Source organism: Pseudomyrmex gracilis, unplaced genomic scaffold (assembly GCF_002006095.1).
Source record: "Pseudomyrmex gracilis isolate BER0280 unplaced genomic scaffold, ASM200609v1 scaffold_58, whole genome shotgun sequence".
NCBI lineage: Eukaryota > Metazoa > Arthropoda > Insecta > Hymenoptera > Formicidae > Pseudomyrmex > Pseudomyrmex gracilis.
The window spans coordinates 176,078-202,069 of NW_018020642.1; the positions used below are offsets into that span (position 1 = coordinate 176,078).

General features: G+C 41.3%; 1 protein-coding gene across 1 annotated transcript in view; it reads left to right on the forward strand.

Annotated features, from left to right (window-relative positions):
• The first annotated feature begins 2,561 nt into the window (after window positions 1-2,561).
• Window positions 2,562-25,992, forward strand: part of LOC109853981 — a 26,040-nt gene continuing 2,609 nt past the window's right edge. Inside the window, exons 1-5 of the mRNA XM_020426618.1 lie at window positions 2,562-2,733; window positions 19,720-19,872; window positions 20,809-20,949; window positions 21,571-21,685; window positions 22,962-23,149. Coding sequence (XP_020282207.1) covers window positions 2,562-2,733; window positions 19,720-19,872; window positions 20,809-20,949; window positions 21,571-21,685; window positions 22,962-23,149 — 769 coding nt within the window. The remainder of the gene's footprint in view (window positions 2,734-19,719; window positions 19,873-20,808; window positions 20,950-21,570; window positions 21,686-22,961; window positions 23,150-25,992) is intronic.

Genomic DNA, 25,992 nt, shown 5'->3' on the forward strand with positions numbered 1-25,992 from the left:
TTACGTGAGCAGAAGGATCGGAGAGTGCGTTACGTAAGTCGACCTGTCGGGTAAAAGTGGGACACACTACACTAGCATCGCGCAGATCCGCGACAGATCTTGGTTTTTTCTTTCTCTTGACTCTGCCGGAAGAAATTGAGCCCGGACGTTTTATATTGCTCTCGGGGCGGATTCTCGAGACGTTGACACGAATGTCCAATCGCTCGTCAACTCGTTATGTGCGGAACATTTCAATTTTACTCGGATGATTAATGTGCGAGTAAGAGAGAGAGAGAGAGAGAGAGAGAAAGAGAGAGAGGAAAGAGCAAGAGAGAAAATAAAATTTCAATTAAAGTAAAAATAGATTTAGTAAATAAATATAAAGAGACCGCGCACGCGCGATAAACTGTAATATAAAATCACATTAAAACATCTTGAGAGAACGTATATATATAAAAACTTAATATAATGATTATATTTATAATGTGGGGCGCGAGAGCGCGTATTTCGAGAAAAAAAATTTCTATATATACGAGTGACGTTACAATGGCATGCGTACTTAATATCAAAGGCGACTCGACACTTATAACTTTATTAATAATATAATTATATATGTATATATAGATAAGCGCGCGCACACGCACACGCTCGCGCGTCCCATATGACTGTGTAATTCAGTGCGCTGATAATTATCGCCAACAATTAATTGCCTCGTGTGCACGATTCCTGATGGACTACTAAAAAAAAAGCCTCTCCTATTAAATCCGAACACATAAATTACTTATCACATCGATTACTTTTTTTTATTTTTATCCTCGGCTTGCGCGAAGTATATATACGCAATTTTAATAATTTTAACGTACGTTGTAACACACAAATCGATATTGCGGCATATTTTATTCACCGCTCGCGTAGGTATTTTTTTCTCACGCCAATGTAACAATATTGCATTAACCTGAATCGCTCACGTTTTTGTAAAATATCAATCAACGAATGTGCGATAAACATTGCCGCGCGAGATGTTTCGTTTCGTCAATCGAATCGATCAGGAAAAAAGCGAATTATGATGAACAAGCGACAAGAAAAAAAAACAATTCAGAGAAACAGGAAAACCCTCTCGAATTATGAAGATCGATCGTTTCGAACAAAGAAGTCTCTCGGGGCAATTCCTCGAGAAACTTCGTCGCGCACATGAAGCGAACTTGCTGTTTTAGGGAAACAATATTTCGAGAGCGCACTCGACAACGCGAAAAGTGCATACGTAAGAAAATTTTCAAGATAGAAACCTCCCGAAATAGTGAGACATCGATTGTTTCGAACAAAGAAGTCTCCTCTCTTTCTCTCTCTTATCGAGGGTAAATAACGTCGGGGGATAATTCAAGGGGACTCGTCGTGCATTGTACTGAGCTTGTTGTTAATATTTCAAGAGAGAGAAAAACAGGAGCGTGTGAGAGTGGCACATGCACACGTTGGCGCGGTGCCGACGGTCGCGCGCATCCCTTAGAACGGCGCCGCCGGTGTGTGCAGCAACGCGATCGTGACCCACGTTGCGCCATTACCACCACACTGCGGCGGGGCGCGCATCGACGACGACGACGCCGCGGCATTCGTGCATATTTACGCGGCGGCGGCGACAACGACGACGACGACGACGGGGTCTTGTCCGAGGAAATGACTCAGAGGCACTGCGTTCTCGCACGGCGTTTCCGCGGAGGGAAGGGATGGATGCATGAATATCGGAGCAACACACCGCCACCAATATACACATCGGTCACAAAAGGGGGTGGAAACGTGACTCGGTCGTATTGCGCAGAACGCCGGCGCCCTGGCGTCGCGACGACCCCGCGCGAGAGGGGCGAGTCGGGCCGGTCGTTGCTTGGTGGTGCCCGCGCCTTTCCGCTGCGCTACGCGGCACAATCGCGCGGAGTACGTGCGACGGCGCGAACGTACCGTATTATCGCCGAGACGAGAACAAGCGCGCGCGCGCGCGCGTGCGAGATCGCAGCCGTCCTTTTTATCTTAGCTTCTGCACTTTGCGAATCGCGTTTGATCGGGAAGGTCGCGCACGCACATCGCGACGTCGCATTGCATCGCGTGCGCTTCGCTCTTCTTCGCGATCGGCAGCGAAGAAGAGAGAGAGAGAGAGAGAAATATTTACATACATACATATATACACATACGTAATCGTTTTCGGCACGCCGCAGCGGCGTGTCGTGTCGAACGAACGACAAGAGGGATCAACCGCTAGATCGTGAGGGACGCGCGGGGGATCCACGCGAGCAGCAAGAGAGGGGCCGGCAAGGAGAGGAGCTCTACGGCGTCTCCGCGGAATCCGCGGCGGCGACTATGCGCGTGATCGATCGCGCGCACCACCGCGATCGGCCGGAGATGTGATACCGGAAGTAGGCCAGGCAGGGTTGACCTGCGTGGGAGAGAGTGCGGCAGGTACGGTGTTACGGCCGCGCGGGTGGGTGGCTGCGTGCGTGCGTGCGTGCGTGCGTGCGTGCGTGAGTTAGGTGCGTGTGTGGTAGGCCGCGGGCCGCAGGTGTGTCGCGTGGAATCAGGGGCCAGCAGTCGTCGAGATGCGCGTCGCCGCGACGGCCTGTCCGTCGCCGACGTGCTCGGGAACCTGCACCCCCTGGTGCAGCAGCACCGCCGCGCGGCTGCTCTGCGTCGTCGTCGTCACCTGCTGGTTCCTCTTCGAGCAACCGGTCTCAGCTTTTCCGGATCCCTCGGAGCTGACGACTGTTGAAGGTAAGTTATCATCAATCATCATCGTTTGCATGATGCGCGGATGTATCTCGTGGGAGCGAGGCGTGTGTGCCTGTGTGTGTGTATGTGTGTGTGTGTGTGTGTAACTATTTCGAGATATTTGACATTTCTCTTGTAACCCCTGTGGAAATATCACTACAAACGTTTTCGGATACTTTTAATCGAAATCAACTGTCTGTGTTTCATCGGCGATGTTTATCGTTCGCATTAGAGTGTGAATCTTTATTTATACCGGATTTTTGCGCAAAGTTACACGGTACGTAAGCGCAAATAATTCATTAAGGAAACAAACACCACGTCTTGTGTATTTTAGAAAAGAAAGAAACGAAATATTTATAAAAACATTTATCCGTGTATTAATTGTATGTAATATACGGAAAAATATATATATATATACGAAATAAATTATTCAAGGTTTTGCTGGCGCTCGGTAAAAACCCGATAATTAACGGCGATCCGATATAATTCCGCGTGTGTAATTAAAATTAATGCTCCGTGCAAAATTGCATTTTGTTTTTACAGAATCGAATTGCTCTCTCTCTGTCTCTCTCTCTCTCTCTCGTCACGATATTCGTGAGAGAATTGAGGCGCACACCGTTTTTCCTTATCTGGTTTCGTGCAATCGTTGTGCACAACGCGTGCGCTGCGCGAAGGACATTTACTGTAGCGAGTAAACATAGTTCGCGTACGAAACACGAGCGCCTGGTTGACAAGATGCGATATTAAAACACAAAAGACCGCACAAATCGCTCGACGGAGATGCACGCGCGCGCTGCGTTTGTTGACTGTTATTTTGACGTCGCGGTAAATATTACATCGGTCGTGTGCTGCGGTTTTCTCGCTGGATAGATGCGAATCGATGAAAGGAGACGGGGGAATTCGATCTGATGAAACTTCCAAACACCTCGTCATTTATTGGTTTGTTTGTTTTTTTAGTTATTTTTTTGCCAGCCAAAATGAACAGATATTGATTGCGGCCGCGTAAAAATACAAAAATCATCCCTTATCGATTTATCCGGTTCGAATGTTCGCGTGCTTCTTCACCCTTGTATCGACGTCTCCCCCGTAAAGGTCTCCCCAGTGAGAATAAAAATGATCTCATTATTTTCGAAAAGCGGGGTTGCGCGTCTTCGCAACCGCGGGAAGTTACACCTGCTCTCGAAGGAAAGAAAAACTCGTTTATTTGTACATAAATCGAAGGCGAATATATAAAACAATTTTTTGTGCGGTCAAGACACGCATATTTCACGCGACGATGTCTCAACTCGAGGGAAACGCGTTTTAAGAAAGATTCCGAGAAGAAATTAGCATAATCTTTCTTTTGAGAACTTGTGAAGATCCTCGCTCGCGTATGAAAAGTTACGTTCCGCGGCTTATCCCCCGTGACCCATAATTTTTTTCGCTCGCTTTCCATCCCCCGAAGCCATTTGGATCGTTCGTCGCGAGAGACAACCGCACGCTGATGATTTTAGAGTCACCGCCGTCGACACTGTTTTAAACAGCAGACGAGCCACTTTTGCGAGATTCCTATTCCGGCTTTTCGGAAGTTCTTCATCTTTTATTCATCTTGATCAGCAAAGCTTCCGCGAGGAAGGCGAACGAACACGTGCTCGCTTTCTTCAAAAATCTGTTGGCTCAGCGCTTCGCTAACGATCCGTCTTCATCGCTCATTCAAGTCGTTTCAATCTTTATTCGCTTATTCATTCGCGCTAATGCGTTTCTTCTCGATACCGCGGCGCGGCGACAATCGAGATCGTTCAGAAATTGAAAATGTCAATGGGAAAAATTGGTCTTTTATTCAAATTTAAAGCGACTTCACGTCGCGCGTGACATCAGTTCCTCGGAACGTTCTCTCGGGACGAACGTTAACTTCGTTAGTGTTTTTAAATTGTTATATATTCAATATTATAAAAATAAAAGCGCGAGAATATTTGCTAGTAAAAAGTATATTAAACAATACAGGACATTTCATTAATATCGCGGATGCCAATTTCGAGAGCACTTTTCTCGATTTTATTATATTCAATTTTTTCATAAAACTTCGGGCAACTTATCAAAGACCCCAATATCGAGTTCGCTCAAGTTAAATAGCCGGCCCGGAAAGTATAAAACCGAAGTCTCTCTTTCTCTTTCTCACGAGAACGGAACTTTTTTTTTATAAAACACAAAAAACCGACACTCACCTGTACGACTATGATCGTAAAAAAAAAAAAACACGGTGCAACAAGTAAAAAATATTTACGATGCAAAAAGAACCTGTTGCGGTGAGAAGAAAAATTGAAAAATTGTCCTCACACAATCCTCCTGAGACTTAGACGTGTCTTTTTTTAATATCCTCGAGTTGAGTCACAACATGTGTGTCGAGCGAGATCGGGTTGTAATGATAAAACGTTTTATTGCGACACGTATATATTGTATGTATGTTACATACTCTCTCGCTCTCTCTTCTAATTGCCCCTGATTGACTCCCGGTTCATTTGGACGCGCGCATCGTGCCGTGTCGCGCCCGGATCAATCAAGGAAATGCGTTCGATCCTCGCGTTCGTGTCGCAATGGATTTGTTGGATTAGCGTTAATCTGGAGTTAAGCGAGCTTATGTGTGATCGCTCATTCCTACGTGTCGCGAAAGTGTGATTACACACTATCTTTAATGGCCTTGATGAAATTAAACCTAACGATCTGCATTTCTACTTCTAGCTTAATTAGCGAAATCAACTTTGTCCCGTGTCTGCTAATTGAGAAGAGCACTCTGTTAAATGTCCGAGTTATGGACATTCGTGAACAACAACAATTGCGAGGAAGAGTTTGAGATAAAAAAAAAAAAAGGAAAAAACTAAATAAGAAAAAACTTCAACTTTTGTAAAAAAAAAAAATCAAATAAAAACAATATCCTTCGACGATTGGTATCAGTGGACATTTATTTATAATTATTAGATATGTAAACACTTTACAATGTTTTGAATATTTTTAAGATATACTCAAAATTATTAGTTTTTTTAATATAATTTGTATTCATATAATTATTTTTCTTTAAATGTCCGGCCAATGATACATTTGTCATTGGGACGCTTTTTTTCCGAAGAAATACGATACCTCCGTAAGATCCTTCGATGGTTTTGTGCAAAGCGCACAAAAAGAATAACATCGGATCTATTTGCGAAAATGTCTCAAAAGTGAAGTGTTTCATACCTGAACTTTTGAAAATAGTTTTTTGTGTGAAAACAATATTCCCATCACATAGATATCATCGGTCTTGATTTTATTCACATCTGTTGTGCGACGTAGCCAAATTTAAATCGACTGCTTTTGCAAAAGTTCCCGTCTTGAACTTGGCGCTCTTGTTTGAAGTTTATTCTTAAACTTATAAGATTCGATGCTTGTTACGCTTGTGACGCGCGGCTTTTTAACCTTGAGCTTACTGACATCATCGCGCGCGCGTTTTCGCCTGACTCAGAGGATTAAATAAGGAAATTGGTCGTTGTGACGAGTTTTCTCGTTAAAAATTTCGGAATGGGAAATTAAGCGAGAGTTGCGACGTAAGATTATGTACTTTACGTAAGATTACTTAGTACTTTATATTATACCACGTCTCGCGTTATCTCGAATTAGTTGCCAAGTCAGCGTGACATCGCGGAAATACATTCGTCCGCATGAATAAGAGCGTCTTGTCCGAAACAAATATGCAAATAGCAAGAATCTGAAGCATGCAAAACATAAAACGCAGCATGCCCGCGAGAAGAATAAATTATTTACTTTCGGTCGGTTGAATACAAAAGCCCGATTCTTTCTAAAACGATTCTCGTTTCTCAAATCTCAAAAATATGTCGTCGTCGTCGTCGTCATTTTATTCCGCCGGTTATTTTCCCGTAATAAAGCAGAAACGTCATTGCAATTGGTGATAAACAGCACTCGGGGAAAATAAATTGAAGCTTATTCCAGTCAATTCCGTTATTGATGTGAGCGAACCGTTATTTTCTTCCGCTTGCGCCGCGAGCGAATGTTGCGATCTCGGCGAGTCCGCGCGAGTTATAATTTAACGTCCGAGAACAAATTTCGGAGGATTACTTATGCGTCGATACGCGCGAAAAGAGATTGGTTTTCTCGCGATCGAGTTAATAAACGCCGGAGTAGTTTTTAATCAAACGATCGTATATAGCGTTTTACGAGCGCGAAACTGACATAACGTGTGTGTCAGCGTCCGTGTACGTACGGAGAACGTAGCCGGGTTATAACCCCCCGAGCTTGCACCGTACAATCACAAATTGCGCGCGAATCACTATGCAACGGCGATAACGACGCACTAGGGTTTTACAGAACTATCGATTTCGATCTCGAGCCGTACCTAGTTCATAAAACGCTTACAACATAAATATCAAGACGGTAAAATATATCTCGCGTGCGAGATACACGTGGAATTTTTTACCGAGAAGCAACGCAGATGGAACGATTTTTTTTTTTTTTTTTTGAAAAAAAATCTTGTATAACCACGTGACGTTTATTCAGTAGTTTACTTTATTGACCGTGCGTTCGCACGTGTATTTTATACTTCATAGTTCGTTTGGTCTAAAAATTTTTTTTTTGTCACAAAACTGTCCGTCAACTTTGAACGTTACACACATTTTGAAATTGAAAAATGTATTTTCGTTGCAAAAAATATTTTACGTGGTATTATATTAATACAATATATATGTTGTATATATTTTTTATATTATATACATAGTATATATATTTTTTATATTATATTTTTTTTTTATGTGTATAAATATACTATTACGGACAGTGTGTTCTGTAAAAACAAGCTTGTGTACTTTCGGTTTAGTCCTTTAATGCCGGTGTTCTCTCTCACAGTCTTCTCGGATCAGTAGCCAATGAGACAATCGCGCGAGACCCGAACTTAAAACGAACTCGAGTATAAAATCGCGCTATATGAATACCACAAACCTTGTAATCCGAAAAATCGTCATCCGCGCAAGAGTATAGCAATTACGTGAGGGGAGGGGGAGAAGATTTAGAAAAGCAATTTTGCTTCGCGCTGTGTGGAACTTTCTTACGTCGTCGGTGGAGCTTCATGCGGCATATCTTATGTACCCGATCGGATCGCGTCGACCTCAACAATGGCATCGTGCCAAGCCAATCTTAAACAAGCTCGTATCGACTGCTTTCCCACGCGGCGCATCAGGTAGCGTGTGTGTGTGTGTATGCAGTCGCAATATCCCGCGAGATAATCGCGCGATGAGAAGAGGGCCGCGCGAGGTGGGGATGGATGAGTTGGTCGATTTTGCCAAGTCTCGAGACTCGGGTCTTCTTGCATATGCATGGAAAACATAGCGTTTAATGCGATTAACTCGCAGGTATTGCCTACACGCTCAATTTATCGTCTCGGTTACTCACAATTACGCGAGGCGTGACGCAGGGATATAAATTCTGACGAGTCGGACTTACCCGCGCGATTAATCGCGCGAGCAATATGGGGAAATAAAACAGATGAATAAGAGATTCCTATCTTTTCTCGTGTACATAATACATATATATAATTCAATTTTTTTTGCGAGAGATGCTTTTTAGATTTGAAACAGACTGTAGCTAAATGGACAATCGGGGAGCGAATCACTGATGTAAAAAAAAAAAAAAGTAACAAATAGGACTCGACAATTTTTTCCACCTTTCGATCGTTTTTCTTTGATCATCTTCGGTCTGAGAAGTTGTAAATTAAAAATTATTGGCGGCTTGCTCCGATTGTCTGTTCAACTACTGAACATAATAATTTATTTTGCTAACGTCACGTTTATTACAAAGGAAGAGGCAAGATACTACTCGAGTATTTATTCTGTTATATTTCACGGTGTGTGTATATATATGTTATCAATTCACTGTTCGCGTCGTGGAGCCGAAGTTACGTTTGTGTCGCGCCGAAACTAGTTAGCCAACTCCGCGAGCTCATTGTCCAACTCTAAACAAAAGCCAATGAACTGAAATAACAAAAACAACGCGAGCACTGGGCAACGAGATTCTTAATTGACTTGGAACTCGATTATATAACGTATTTAACGACCGCGAGGTGACCGCTTGGGGATATATTCAAACTTCTTTCCGCAGAATGCGACCGGAGCAGAGCTTTGATCAGTTCGCTCGCGATATAGTTCGGACTTTTTTTTTTTTTTTTTTAATATAAGCAGCTGATGCGCCGGAGCGCTTAAGTATAAAAGCACGTTAAATAGATCAATAAGCGGCATAATAGCGGCTCTGTATATATAGCTGTTATTTATTTACGTCATGCAAACTTTTCCGTCGCGCGCAGTTTGTTACACGGCACTGTGTGTGTTTGTGTAAACAGTCTAAAACATTTTTATTACATCAGTCAATCTGCCGACTGTGATGTCCGTACAATAAATCTTCAAAGAAGTCATCCTTCCCCTCTTTTACGAGAGAAAGAGAGAGAGAGAGAGAGAGAGACGTTTATTTTGCATATTCGAAACGCGTGTTTGGCTCACATTTTATCCAAGCGGAGCGGAAATTCCTTTGGTGTATTCATGAAAGCACGTAGTCGCGTTCTTTCTTCAAGACGGATGAGAAATCTGTTCTCTTTCGCGTAAGAAGAACAATATAAAAGACGCTTTTCCGCAAAGCGCCCGGAAAATTTTAATCCCAGGAGCGTGACCTAATGAACGTAATGAGCGAGCGAGAGATAATTATGAAATATTATTCAGACCGAATAGCGCGAGGAGAGTAGGCTAATCATCTTATCCGGCGTTGAAACGCTCTCGTTAAATTTTGTTCGTTAAGAGGACTCGTTTTTTATATTTTTTTTTTTCTTATTCACGTGGCTCTCTTGAAAGTCTTGTGTGTCGCGAGTTTGTGCAACAAAATTGCATTTCGTCATAAATTTGCACGGCGACGTTACAAGCGGTCGGACAGCTTGATAATAAGCTTAAGAAGAGAAACGTGTCGGACGAAAAAAGTTAATCGGAAATAAACGGCTATTGTGTGTGTGCGTGTGTGTCAAGACGCGCGTTTGTATAGCGAAGAAAGACCGCTCGCGCGGTCAAGACGCAATGGTATGATCGATATCAGAGATATTACGAGTCTCGAAGCACTGCAGTAGTCGCACCATCGCACTTATGCGACGTATATATATAACGCTCGCGGTTGACAAACACACACGGACAGACTCGGAATAATCTCGCGTGCGCTGTAAAATAAAAGTGTGTATAAATTTCTACACAAAAAATAAATATTATCTCTTCTTACTTTATAACGTGTAAATATACGTTTGCAGTCGTTGAAAATTTATATAAATAACAGCACGCGCGTGTGTCGCATGAATTTATAACGTTAGAACACGTTTTGTTACGTTGTTTACGTTTTCACGTTTGTAAATTTACATTGCGTTTGGACATTTACAAGTTATTGTTGTCGGTCTCACTTTATCTCGCGCGTTATTTTATTAAACTGCAATTAATCCAAACATTTTACAATGCGCAATAGGAAAGGGGGGGAGGGCGGGAAAGGCGAAATGGTGCAACGCGCAAGCTTCTTTTGTCGTATCTTCCGTTGTGTTGAAAATCGCATTGTAACGCAGGACAGGGGGAGAGCAAATTTTGAATAAATTGTAAAACTCTCTCGAACCAGAAAAAAAGACAATGGTCTAACTGTACGGCTTGTGGATTTTACGTAAGAAACGTTTTAAAAGAGAAAACCGTTTTTTTTTCTCTCGTCGCGAGAGCCCGAAGACGTGGAGAAAAGTCAATCGTGTTCTCTTTCGAAAAGAATATCTAGCGCGGCGAGTCTTCGTGCTTACACAAGTAAAATGAAACTAACCAGAAACAGCATATGTATTTCTGGATAATTGATATAACAGTCGCTCAATCGTAGAAACTTACTTTTTACGTTGAAATTACAGGCCACGTAGATAATTGGGTAAAATATGCCCCACTTGTTCGCGACGAATATGTATAGCTGTTACACTTTTGATTTGAAAAGGTTTCGATGTTAACTGGTTTAAAGTCACAGTTGTAACGCCGGGACGACTTGATACCATATGCGTGACACAATAACATCAAGAATCGACCGGAAGAAATTAAAAGTTTAAAAACCTTTGTAAAAGAAACCTCTGTCGAGAGAAGTTAAAATGTGTTATTTTGTTCGCATTTAAGGAAAACGTACACGTATTATTGCGTATCAGCTAAATTGCATTTAGTTTTTTGGTCGACTCTCCCGGTGAGTTTTGATTAGATCTGAAATTAAATAAAAAAATAAATACGAAAAATATAAAATTAAGAATAAATGTTTTAATTGATATTATTTTTTCATTTTATTTTTTGGTATTTATTATTTTTTTCTTTTTTTTGTTCAAGGTTGTAAGAGATAAAAATTGTGCTTTATCTCTCGCAACGTCTCTCTTTTTTCGATGTATATTAAAAAACGCAAAATGGAAACTACTGTGATATATGGAATTGTTCGCAACAGTAGCTCGCGTATGTGTTGCGTACGTTATCAGTTGTTCTGTTTGCTACGACTGCGTTATCGCGAGAGTTTCTCGCTTGTTATGTATTGTTTCGAGAGATGCACTTTTAATATTAAAAAAATGCAGCGACTATCTTCGCGAGCTTTCCCTGATCCAATATGTGTTTCTCGTAAACGTACCTTCGTGTTTGATTATTATTGTTGCTAGTTCGCGTAATGGTTCTCGTTCTCTTCGTCTTATGAAAAATAATGATCCGTATTCGCGGAGCGGTTTATGCCGGTCGGTGTTATTTCTTGCTAAATTATGCAACGCTTTATTCACCGAGCAAACCAGTCTCCGCGGCTTTTCTTTCCGACTCCCGGGTGAAGAGGGGAGAGGACATAAAAATTTTAAACAACGCCGGCGCAAGTTTTAATCACTGTCAAGCATCGATCGCATCGTTGAAACGCTTCTCTTCTTCTATTTTTTTTTCCCTCCCGACACAGACAGCGACGCGTCTTCTTTCGTCTAACGTAGGCGTAGGTTGCTGTTTTTTTGTATCACGTTGCGCTTAAGCGCGGGGAGAGATTTAACGAAGTGTCGATATTTTTACTCTCGCTCAATATTCCGCAAGCATCACGCGACTTCGCTCGAAAGACATATATCGAAGTCTTTCGCTTCCTTTCTAATGCTAGCGATCACGGAAGTTAAGCGAGCACGTGTCTTCGCCTCCCTCGCGAGGCGTCTCTTCTTTCAATCGCTTCTTTCGATCCGCGGAGGCGGATGTGTGCGAATAAAAATACAAAAAAAAAAAAAAAAAACAAAACTCCCCGATGTTATCGCCAATGTGTACCAACGTGTTTCTCGCGCTTTTCTATTTTCTAGAGGTCTATTTTTGCAGCGCGGCGGCGCGGTCGACCGATGCCGGCGCAAGAGATAGATAATATATACACACAGCTACGTGTACAACCAGCGCTTCGCGGCACTTAATTACGCGACGGGCGTACCACTTCCGAGAGTTCTACACGTGCCGTCTTTCTTTCTCTCTCTCTCTCTCTTTTTCACTCTTTCTCTTTGCTTCTTTATCCGGGGTTACAACGTAATTAGAACACACGCGCGCCTCAGGGTAATACGCGCGCTGCCGCTCCCTCCGAAATACTCATGTCATTTTTCTTACATCGCAGGTTTTTTTGCGGCGCAGAAACTTCAATTCTTCGGTGTGGGCGCTGGTTACTTACACGCCCGCTTAACGATGTGACACGTGGGTTTACCGAACGTAACTTTTAACACGAGAAAGAAAGAGGGAGAACAAACGGAGTTGAACATGTTCGCGTTTGTCAAGGATGCGGGCGGATATTTGCGAAGAAACGTACATTTTTTTGTTTCTTTTAATATTTAAACACAAATAATCAAAACAAAGATTGTGACAATTTTTGTTTTCAACATACGTTTAGACAAAAGCGCTTTAATTTCTGTAATTTGAAACAAGAAATCTGAAATCATTTTGACGTTCTTGTTCCGGTGTTAATTGAGGAAGCGGAACACCACGACGCGCGATAAAGCGCATTTTATTAACCGAGCGAAACAAAAATGCAATTTAGATTGCATTTTTAAAGTGTCGTGATGTCGTTTGCGATTTGACTTTCCGGCATTATCTTCGTCCCTTCATCTTTCCGCATAACAACGAGTTGAACGAACCCTTCGAGTTGTAACAAACGTAAGGTTACTGCAGTCTGCACTGCGGATTCACGTGCACACCCAACTTTCTTCGATAATAACATGCACAATTGCGCACGTTTGGAAAATTGGATTGCAGGCGCGAATCATTCATTCAACATATCGTTGCCGCGTGTTCAAATATGGAACACGTCATTTTCTTTTATTTTTCGTTTATTCGTCGATTCTCTTATCTCGCCAGTGTGTTTACATCATAATGGAAACGTTGTTGCTGGAATGTAACGACGAGTAATTGCCGCAGGATTTTGGTTAATTAGCGCGTTTCCGCAACTAGACACGTGCGGTAATTAAGTGCGCGTTCGTATTGATTGGATTTTATTGCGCGTTCGAATATGATCGCGTCTTCGACACTAAACCAATTAGACTCGTAACGACTAAATGATTTGTTTCAAATTATAGAAATTAGTTTTTAATTTTAATTATTATTGTCGTTATAAATTTTTTGTGGCTAAAAGAGCTTTTTTGTCCATTAATTATTCACATATGTAAATTTAATATATATTAAAGCAGATAAAAATATTATAATAACGTGAATAAAACGTTGTTTTGAACACCCGTCAGTCTGACGAATGCGATAAAACCAAAAGTTGTATATTTAACTCGGGTTGTTTCAGGTAATGTGTAAAAACAGCAATTTCAGATATAAAACGGTCTAATCTCCAAATTATTCCGATACACGCGCGCGTATCGACGAGTTCGATCTAATTATTCGTCAAGCTAAAGTCTTTTTAACTACAAAAAAAAACACGCGAGAAAAGAACGGCGTTTCTACGATCGAAGAACGTATCTCGATCGTATTGTTTTTTTTTTCGCGTTATCGGCGAGCGTAACAGCGGATTATTTCAGTCATCATTTCTTGTGGATGAGTGTGTTTTCAGCATCGACACGTTCCCGTAACGGATCATCACGCAAACGTAATTATCTACGTAGACATGATGAAAACAGAAATGAATGACATATCTGAGATAAAGAGAGAGAGAAAGAGAGAGAATAACATTCTGTAATTAATCCCTCACGGGAAAGTCTTCTCATTAGGCGGAATAATAACGAAACAACGGGAAGATGTTGACGTTGGAACCTTGTACAATATTGTTTCAATTCTTCGTGTCAAACGTTAGTTAAGCATTGCGCTAACGTCGTGAATGTCACGGCAAAACCGCATTCTCCGGGGATTGGGAGGGGGTTTACACGAGGAGAAGAAGATCGATCAAGCCGTCTACATTTCGAAGAAACTTGAATGCTTGCGAGTATATCGCGCCACCCATTCGAGATCTGGCTATCTGTTGCGCGGGCAATACTTTCTCGAATTATATCGTAACTTTTTCGACGCGAGATGAGAAGTACGCGTATCGGCTTTTCGCGTTATAGACTTCATCGCGAACAGAAAAAAGTAAGGCGATTGAAAAGTGTAAAAATCTGAATAGTGTAGAAAGATTCTCAGATATATTGAATCAATCTCAAAAATATCATCAAGCCAATTAGAACCAAGCGTGGATGTACGCGACGTCAATAAAAAAAAAAAAAAAATTAAAACAAATTTATTACATCTGAAATTTAATTTCTGAGTTTTTTCGATGTCTAAAATAAAAGATAAAAATATTTTTCGAAATAATATGAAAATAATAAATACGATGAAACAAATTGTAATCCAAATGAGAGGAACAGAATAAAATAATATATACAATAATACGTATAATATATATTAAATATACATATTAATTAATGTGGTCATTGTTAATCTCGCGTATCTGTATATCCGTTTGTTTTAAATAATTGGCTTGATTGCACTTTCAAATTGATTCGAAAAATATGGCGAGTGAGAGCAAACACAGAGTGTAATTTACTCAAATGCAACTGTCTTGTAGTTGAGAGAATTGCAGAGCAATTAAGGCGAATTCAATTTGTTTGCGTTCTATCTTCGATAACAAGATAAACACGCTTCTGGTTTTACCATCGACGACGGTAGAAGCGTGTCCCTCCACGCGGGGATTAAGATATCCGAGATGCCTTCTGAGACCAAGTGCCAGCTCGTTAAAACCCTCCGCACGAGCTCATCATGCTTTATCTCGTCTTTAAGCCCGTAATCAGCCTGGAAGGGAAATTGTGATGTACACCGTTATCGAGGGCAGAAGTTTTGAAATGACTCGCAAAACGGTCCAATTAATAAACGTACGCGATGCGCGTCCAGCAATTAACCGAGTGTCCCAATTCCACCGATACCCTATCCCGGGAGAAACGGAGGGAAATTTTTTTTTTTTCCTCCCATTTTTCACTCAACTCTCTCAAAATTCGCCTCGCAATCAACCGCCCAGAGATGAAAAAAGGAAGAAAGGACGGGAATTGCATGAATTTATCCATGAGACCGTGTCGTTGCTCAGCTTCTCTTAAAAAAAAAAATTAAATTCGGAGCGCAAATCTGTGCGACACAGAGAGAAAACTCGCGCGAGTATATACGTTGTCAGTCGCAACGTTTTTGCAGTTTCGCGAACACCGCTGTTTATTTACATGCGAATAATTGTGCACTCGGAAAAAAAATTGGGTGAACGCGAAAAAAATCTGTTTCCCTCTTGCAGATTTCAGATTTTCGCGTTATTACAAAACCTTTTCACGTGGCGCAAAGAAACGTTGTAATCTATAAAGTCCGAAGAGAGTTGCGTGTCGTGACGCGATGACGATGTCGCGATATTAACGCGCGCGCACGCAAGTTCACAGAGCCCCGCTCTTGCACACTCTTTGCAATTAACGTTATTATGCGGCCTTTCCGGAAGGGCGGAGGGAGGGGGAGGAGGAAGGGAGAAAAAAATGTGTCGATTCCGATGCGACGACACGGATAAAACGCGCGATACGCGAAATTTGTCCGTTGAAAAAAATCACGTTTTCGCGCGCTCGCGGAAGGGACGCGATATTATATTACTTTGACTACCCTACGCGACTCGCGCGATTAAGAAACCAACGTCGCTAAATCAAGCACCCGTTATTTTCATTCGCGCGCGATCGATCTCTCTTTTCTCTTTATGGCCACACACAAACGCTCCTATCGCGCCACTGTTCGTGTATTAAATATTGACCGGCGTTTTCTCGGATAACTGCACCTTCTCTCATACCGGCATGCGCCGCATTTCCATATGTTCTGCATGTAATATTTAATAGGTTCTCAATGTGAGAAATATACGAGTCGAACATATAATTGAATGTAATTAATTTTTTATAACAATGTATATATATTATTTTTAATAAAATATATATGAAATATTATCTTAGTTTACTCGTAAAGCGTTAAATAATTATTTGAACTTTTCTCATCAGAGAATTACTTCGTTTTAATTATTCGCGGGTGATATTCTTGTTCCCTAAGGGAGAGTGAATATTGAGAGATATTATATGTAAAACGATGTCAAGAATGTTTTGTGCGCAAGGGGTCGGAAACTCGTTGCAAAGACGACAGAATCCGTCTTTGGGGAGACGTTTTAGTAGGTTATTTGCCGGTAGACTTAATACGTGTATATCAGACGAAACGCGCGTAAATACAAGCGACCGCGAACGGTCTATGCGGAACTTCCGATCTCCAGAGAATCGTAACTCGCGGGCGAAACCGGTTGGCAAAATGCGCGTTGAGAAAAAACTTCGCCAAACTTTCACCTCGGTTTTGTTTGCTCTGAAAAGTCTCAAAAGAGTGAGAAAATAGAGAGCAATAGGAAAAAAGAAAAATTATCTACACATATATATTATACCTGTAAAATTTTTATTTTTTATTACGTTGATGCACAAACGCGACTTGCGACGGAGTTAGAAAATTGTTCGCGGAAAAATAAAAACTTCGCGGTGACCTCTTAACGCGACGAGTAAAGAGCGACGTTACTTCACGTCGTTAAAACTAACAACTAACATCCGGAGACGACGCCGTGTGTACGGAATAAAGTGTAACGTAGCGTAATCTGTCTTGATGATGAAAAAAAAGAAAAAAAAGAAATCCTACACGAGAGACGTAGAAATCAAACCTGATGGTTTATCGTGAAAACAAATCGATATTCTAACGAAAGCAATGCGATATCTGCTCGCGTGCCGATTCATCGTAACGAGAGAGTCGTCCGTCGAGATAAAAAACTCGACACACTCCCTATCTTCGAATCTCGTCGGAAAAAAAATATTTTCCGCCGTTTGCGAGTGTGCGCGAAAACCTCCTTCTCGTTGCCGCGCGCGAAACAAAGCGCATATGTATCACGCGAAGCGGAGAGAGAAATGTTATATTAATTGCCTTCCTGCAATGTGTTGCAAATTTTGCGCGTATTTTCTTCCAGGAAAACTCGACGAAGGTGCAAAGCGCAGTGGCGATACTCGTCGCGTTCCGCAGTTTCTCACGAGAATTTCGTACACGTAGCGTCGGAACGTGTTTCATCATCCCTTGTCGCGGAATCCAATATTCCGGGACTACTTCAATCGCGTCTTGTGACGATTGACCTTCTCAGGTTGCAAACGGTAACGTGACGAAGGCTCGTGTAATGACCGTTGCGTCAGTGGAATTACCGTTTGATCGTGTCCGACACCGTCTACAGAACACTTGGTATCAAATTGAGAAAAACAATATTGTTATTCGTCGACGTACCGACGACAAATAACAATTTTTATTCTTTGAAGAAGAAAGAATCTGTTTTTATTTTTATTTTTTTTATGAAAGAAAATATACAAATAAAAAAGATATGCGACACCTTCAACTCCCGCTAATAAGATAACTCTGTTCCTCCATTTTCGTTACGTTATTCTCTTCTTCATATCTTGTCTTGACGGAATAATATCCACCCGCGATATATTCAAATTTCACTTTGTTTGGAGTTTATTGTTGCCTTGTCATAATTTTCTTTTTTAGGGAAAGACGTGACTTTATTCGAAAAGAAGAAGTTCTTCCTGAGAGTGACAGCCGTCTTATCTGCGCTCGACTGTGAATGTTTCATCACAGTTCATAACGCGTTGTATTAGTTAAGTTAAAAAAACAGCACCGTGTTTCAAATATTTCGGTACAAACTATTCGTATTTTTAAAATTGCAACATAAATTGATTAGTTATTTTTTCAAGAGAAAAAAAATAACACTTCGGTGCGCGGTCAAATGTATGAGTGTTGTAAGAGCGGCACGAAGCAAGATTAATTATGTGGGGTTCTGCGGATTAATTAATTATCCTCATAATTAATCTCTTTCCAAGCCCGCGTACGAAAAAAAAACTATTTATATACAGCAGTAATGAAAAAAAAGTATCTACACAAATGTGCTATAAAGAGGGCGAGATTGCGGCAACAAAACTAAGCGGTGCATCCGACAGAAAAGAAGAGGAAGAGAGAGAGAGAGAGAGAGAGAGAGAAGAGAAAAATCTAGTTAGAACCTACCCGTCGAAAAAATAATTAACGAGAGAAACCTTTCGAATACGCTTCAAGCTCGGAAGAAAAATTGGGCCGCCATTTTTAAACACTTTTCTCAGTTCTTTCTGTGTTCTTCGCCTTTCGATCTACTTACTTATTACATAAAACGCACGTGTGCACGCTTTCGGGTAGAACATAACACGCGCGGATCAAAAAGTAATTTAAGAGAGAGAAAAAAAAAAGCGACGGGTAGTCGATGACGCGATGGGGTAGGTGGTGACGACGGTGGTAAACGTGGGAGGTTTCGCACGTGAGAGCATTGGCAGCATGCCACAGCGCGAACTGACCCACTTTTGACGCGTAGATTGACCCGCCTGGCGCCATTTTAACTTCGGCCCGTCAAATAGTCGCCACCCTTGATCTCTCCCGTCTTTCCAGGTCGCCGCGAGCAACTGTTTAACCCCGGCAGGTATTTTCCTGATAATTTCCAACACGCGTGCAAGTAAAAGGGAATGGGGGAGGGATAATATCTGTAGAACAGAAGAGAATTAAACGAGACCCTTTTTTTTTGTTTCACAGAAACTGCCGCTTGGAAAAATAATTAAAAAGTTGCGACGAGTTTTTCGAAGTTTCCTCAATTTTGATCCGACAATCCCCGAGTTTTACTTTCTCTTTGTTTAATTTGTGCATTCATTTATGGGGAAGGAGGGGGATAAACGCAAAACAAATTTAGCAATCGCGAAAATTTATAGTCCGAGAGACTTATTCAGGGGAGGAATGAAGAGGCTTTTGCCTTCCAGCGAAACGTATAATAAATTGTTTCCTTTTAACGGACGCGCGCGATGATTATAGAGCGAAGAGAAGGGTGGATGTCTTTTCGAATCGGAGCGCATTATTATCCACGGAGAAGCGAGAGAAGCATCCTTCGGCCGCGTCTCTTTGAACACGAAAGGATGAAAGTGGGCGGCCCATTATTCCGCCGACAATGCGGCAATCAGACGTCTCTCTTTCTGTCGTCTCTCGAAAAAGAGAGGACATTCAGAGCTTTTTCGCAAAGTATCGCCGACATTCTACGGTCATATTACCAAATTTATCGCATCTCTTTCATGCAAACACACACACACACACACACACACATCTCTGTGTCGGCACTGAAATGTAAGTGCAATAAAAATATTTATTTTCTGTCGTTTCGACAGCAAGCCAGTTTGACTTTTCATCGAAAATTCAACACTCGAACGATCAAAATTTCGCAAAAATGACGGATTTTTTAGTTTAAATTACACTCAAGTTGATTATCAACGAAATTAATAAAAACAATAAAACGTTTTTCGAAATCAAATTGACGATTTTAGCGTCACTGGATCTCACAACTCTCCGGTTGTTTCGGTGTGTTGACGCGCGATTCTAAAATAAAAATAAATGTTTTCTCTTCCAGATCTATCCGGGAGGGGCGATCAGAAGTTCGGCGATCCCTGCGAGACGGACAATGATTGCGGCTTCGGGGGCTCCTATTGCGAGCCGAAAAAGAACAAGTGCAACTGCAAGGAGGAATACGAGGCTACGAACCATCTCGACAAATGCGGACACGGTAAGTTTGATATTCTGTCTGGCGTTTCAAAGATCGTATATATTTCTTACGATCGTACGCGTGTAATAATACAACGATCCCGAGGGAATCGCGCGCGCCGCGCGAGGAAAAATCTAAGTGGCCTTTTCTCCTTCATGAAAGTTTTATGCGCCGACGGCGTTGCGCGAAACATTGTTTGTCGGTATTAATATTTACACAATATTCCGCGAGTCAACCCAGAATCCGGTTTCGCAATATATATACAGCATAACAAACGATTTCGCGCAACGAGATCGCAATTTCATGCGAAGAAGAGAGAGAGAGAGAGAGAGAGAGAGATCTCTCATGCATATACGCGCGCGCGGTTGTAACGCCATTAATTTACATGCGCGCAAATGCCCTCATTGACTAAGCGGCCGGCGATGCTATCTCGATCGAGAATAATTCCATTTCCTTCTTGGCCGACTTCTGGCCGTATCCAACTCGCGATTTCGTACCATGATATCTTCCCGTGGCAAACCGTGCGAATAATCTCTCACGATCGAACACACACGGTAACTGACCCGATTACTGTTGTCACCCCCTCCCCCCTGATTACGCTGATTTCTCTGTTATCAAGGATTTACAAAGTGTTGGAACGCAATAACGTGTGTGCATATACACACATTGGAATTAATTTCACCGTACGCGCAAATTAACAAGAAACCGAGATTGACACTTAACTTAAGAGAAGACAGACACAGGCCCTGATATTTTATACATCAGGGACATGCCGTATATTTTCTATATACGTTTTTGTATTTTAAAAACAAATAAAATTGACATTTGTTTTTCTCAAAAATCATATCTGAAAATTTATTTCGGAGGAGAATCGAAAATATATTTGCACGTGTTTGAAAATTTATATTGTTTGCGAAACAACAGAGATAGATGTGAGATAATTTTGTTTTTTTTCAGCGGCGAACGTGAACGAGTCCTGCTTCTTTCACGAGCAGTGCGAGGCGCGGGTGATACAAACGGAATGTCGCGACGGCCGATGCATCTGTCTGTTCGAGAAAATACCGGTGACGCAGCCGGACGGCGTAATAATCTGCGTCGGTAAGGGACATTTTCAAGAAAACGGAACCAGACACACGTGGTTTGAGCTTTTAATGAAAATTCTGTCCGTGCCTTCATGCGTTCGACACGATTCTCGTGAACGTGATCTCGAAAAGCGACGAGAATTAATAAAAGCTCCCACTTGTTCGATTCCGACGATGATTTGCATGCCAAGAATATCTTTCCTTGCATGAAAAGCATAAAGAGATCAGAACGGGGGATAAGAATGTGAAAGAATGCTGTTTACGCTCGTCTGTTCGTTCATTAGAATAGAACTGATCGATAGATGATCGAGGACGTGTACCGTCCATTCATTAATTTCAAGTGCAAACGTGCCACGCATTTATGTTCTTTCGCGATTATTACATTTCTTTGCTAATTATTCCGCTCCGGTTAATCGCTGAATTCCGCTTTCATCCAAATGCAACCTCTTTCTTTAATTTTACACGCTCGCTTTTTTCTTTATTTTTTTTTCTTTTTTTGGTTTTCTTTGTACACCAGTGTGTGGTAACGTTGTTTGCGCTGGCTTTTAATCCCCTTTGGGATACCGCGTGTGGGATTTAATTTATGAGCTTCCGGCCCCGCGGTCTCTCGTGCACAAACCAACAAATTTGCTTCTAGCCGAGGTGAAAGAGGAACCCAGCCTCCAGTACATCGATCCGGCGATGATCGGCGTTCTCGTTGGCATGGCGCTGATGTTCATCATCATCTGCGTCGTTCTCAGGCTCTTCAGCAAGTGAGCGAACATCAGTCTAATAAAATTAATTTTATTTAACGCTGGAACAACCAGAGGTGAACGTACATCTGATTTCATCGCGTCTGTCAATTTGATGTGTTTTGAAAAAATTGTGTTATCGTGTTTTAACGTTGTTTTATATTTTTGATTTCTTCAATATTTATAAATAATTAATTAACAACAAGACATTTTTTCTCGCAAAGACGGAAATTGCATCTTCCGTCATTTTCGTCACGGTTGTTCCTAGCGTTAGATCAACGAGTTTTTATTTTAAAAACACACGCGTGTGTGTGACATGTTGAATTTCAGCGAATTTTGTTTTTACTATTCGGAAATTATAAACAATTACGGACTCGAATACAATAATTACGGATTCAAACGCGCATAAATAGATGAGAAATTCACTTGTTCTGTCGTCGTGCAAAAGAGAACAAAATTGACAAAATAATATTTCGTCACAATATACCGCTTGTTGTTATTTACCGAAAATGTATATCGCTTGATGTTACACAATTTTGAAAATATCGCGATTATTATTATCATGTTCGATACGCGTATATAATATCTCTACTCTGGAAATATTCCGCGGTGTTATTATTATATTTCGCGGCGCGGACAATTTATCAAAACCGGATTTTACGCGCGGACTGCATTTGCAGCTCGACCTCGATTTCGCGAAAAACGCATGACCGCGACTGTTGTCTGGATCCTGCCGCTATCGTATTTTCTCGGGGAAAATCCCTTGCACTCGGGTTTTTTTTCCCCAAATATGTACGTGAAAAAATCACAATCATGGTTTCATGCGCACAAAATTGGAGAAAACAAATTCCCCGCGTGTACGAACAAATTTTCGATATCCGTGTTGTAAATTGTGTTTGACAACGCGTGTACTAGTAAAATAATACATTGCACGTATAAATTATTTCATGAGATCGAGAGACAACATGTATTGTCTCACGTTTTATATAATCGCACGCAACACATAGAGAATTTGTCCGTGCACGAGGGAGTTTTTAATCCCGGGAAATGTTTTTTTTTTTTTTTTTTTTTTAAAGAGTGCGTCCCCTCGTAAAATTCTAAAAAAAGAAGCGCTGCAACCGCGAGAACCGTAAGAGTTACGCGCACCGTGAAAGCTCACGCGTGTCGCCAAAGTAGAACTGTTGCGAGTAATATCGGCGCGACGAAAGAGCACTCGCGCAAAGAAGAGAGCACTCGCGGAAAATTAAACCCCCGGGATCCATTTTCATCCGGCGCGAACGCGCGTCGAAATTTGCAGGGCACGCTGGCGGGAGAATCGCACCATCTTTAACACGCCCAACGCCAGGCTGATGAACGTCTCACTTTTGAGGGAGAACAAGCTGCTGCACGCGCAGGAGAGACGCGGCTCGAGGGCGAGCGTACGCGTGCCGTCGAGGCAGCCCTCGATGGCGTCCTTGAGGGCCCACTCGCCGAACGCCTCGCAAGGTGCGAAACACTCTCACCACTCACAACACAGAGTGAGCCGTACGGGTTTTTTTCATTCACTTACTAAGCAAGCAACTTGTTTATTAAAGTCCCGTTCTCAAATAGAGCAGCAAGCGAGTATCTTCTGTATCTTCTGTTTTCGAATTGCTCGTATGTACTTACTTCCGATAACGGTCACGCGAAAATCGATGAACCTCCCAGAGCTTTTGCCCGATCCGTGTGAATTTAATCCCCATATTACGCCGCTCTCGCGGTACGTAGGATTACATTGGAGAGCTCGCACTCGTTGTAACCCCTTTATCTTAGCACGCCACATGTGGTTTTGTTACAAAATATTGTGCAATATTTGCGAAGAGTAAATTCCAATCTAAAACGTATCCAATTTATATATTTAATATATTTAATATATTTAATTAATATATTTAATTGTCAACGTTACAATTAGATATATTACGTAACAGTGAGATTGTTTACGTAAAAATCACATGTTGCGGTTCTATAAAATTTTGTGCTTTGATTAGTTGTTTTTTTTTTGTTTTTTTGCAAATTAGTCGTCGCGGCGCATATACCGTGAAAACACGCAAGCAATTTGCGTGTCGTTATTTTTTATGGACTTATAATATCGGAGACTGAGAGATTGCAAGTTTTTTTTTGAACGCACTTATCGGCAATATGCTCGCGTGTGGTCGCGTAAGTTGATTAGATCGTAACGAGCATCCATCATACTCCATCTACTGGGATTTTGTTTGAAAGACCAGGCCTGAAGTGCATCGATTTTCAAAGGGCTCGCGTATGTATTGTACGTACATACGTTACATACACGACTGTATCCTATATATATGCAAGGGCGATTATTTACCTACATTCTATTTTATAGAAGAGCTCTCTCTCTTTATCTCTTTCTCTCTCTCTTTCTCTTTACGGTCCTTGATGCAAAATCCTTTCAAACTTTTAACGCATGTACTGTCGCCTGCCAAAGAGGGTAGTGTTGTGCCGTTTAATCAAATCGAGACGCGCGTTATCTCTCCCGCCCGCATACGACGCATCGCTGAATCATCGAACAATACACGTTGGCTTTAATTATTTTAATTGAAATCCAGAAAATGTGGTTTTTGAGACCACACGCGGTCGCGTTAATCTCGCAATTGCGCGCCGCAATTTGTACATCGCGGCGCGTCATCAGCACAGCGATGTGTCCAGAATCAGAGAGAGAAAAATACAAGTACTGTTTTGAGTTTGTTTTTTTCTTAACGAATTTGTCCTCGCAGTCGATTTATGAAGTAGTTTTGTTCTCAAAGATGATTATCACTTCGAGGCGCTCTTCGATTGTAAAAAGTTTTTCTTTGCGACACGATTTTTTAAAAGGGCAAATTATGGATTTTCCAACGATAACACTTTTATGTGTTTTTCTAAGAAAAACGTACGTATAAATAATTGAATTGCCGCGGTAATAAAAAAGCGTTGGTCGCCCTCTTAAGAATAGCGTCGTAATACTCATTCGACTTAGCGTAATCTGTACAAGTTCGTTCTTAGAACAGAGTCTCTTATGCGAATATAGTTGAGAAACTTCGCGACTATAGTTGCTTGCTATAGTAAAACATCGTTGTTTGCACGACGATTGGTTCATAGAGATCATTCCTCATCGCGGTAAATAGCTAATCGCATATAGAAAACACACTCTTGTGAAGAAATAAAATTGTAGATGAAACACGCGAAGAGAGGAAACGGGAAATTCTCAGGATTGTTGCGCTTTTTTTCGACATATCGTCTCTTCGCGAATGTTCGACAAAAAACTAAATTGGAAAAATGATTTTCGATTTGCAAAGAGAATTAAAAAAAACAACAAAATCCTTCCCGTTCTCTCTCTTTCTCTTTCTAAACACAAGAGATAGAAAAATGATAGAGCAGTTTTGAAGATTTGAGTTTGCAAAAGTGCACTTGCATTCGTGTGTTCTTGCACCAGAGTTGTCACGAACACGCTGAAGCAATCACTTGAAAAAAAAAAAAAAAAAGAAAAAACAATCAACGCAATGATCTCATGAAACATTCATTTCATTTATTAAATATTATATTACCGAAACGGTAAGATCTCTAAAAACATCTCTCTCTCTCTTTTCATTTCGTACAGACACTAAAAATCATCTACTTCCCACACAGACTTAAAGCGAAAGGTAATTAAAATAATGTGCGATGCGTATTTGCCGTACGAGATACGGAGCTTTGGCGCAAAAGAGTTTTAACCACGCGGCTGTGTATTTATTTTGCATTAATGTCTAGAGGCGAATCGCTGATTCCACGACTGCACATTATTGAATATTACCTTAATCCTTAAACCGAAAAGATGAATTAAACTTGATGAATGTAGTTGCATTTGTTTTTTTTTTAACTAGCACAACACAGGCGCGCGCTACACGCACGCTATTCTTACTTTTATTTTAACGCGTAGTGTCAGTGAACTTAATCTGTCACCGCAGTGACAGCTAATATATACGTCTTACCAACAATATAATACACATGATGTACATATAAGAGATGTCAGAAATAACGCATGAAAATCGAACTCAAAAAATAAAAGAAAAAAGGGAGAATGGAAAAACAACACGTGACTAAAGTCGTGACAGGTAAAAGAGTAAAAAAGAAAATATTATATATATTATATATATATAATATTCTATATTTATATAATACACACACACATATATACATATATATACCGTAATCACGTGACCCCGCCAAGATCGCACGGCCGAGATCAATAACCCCGCCAAGGTCGCGCGGCCGAGGTCAGTGACCCCGCCGCAGTCACGCGACTGAGGTCAGTGACCCCGCCGCAGTCACGCGAC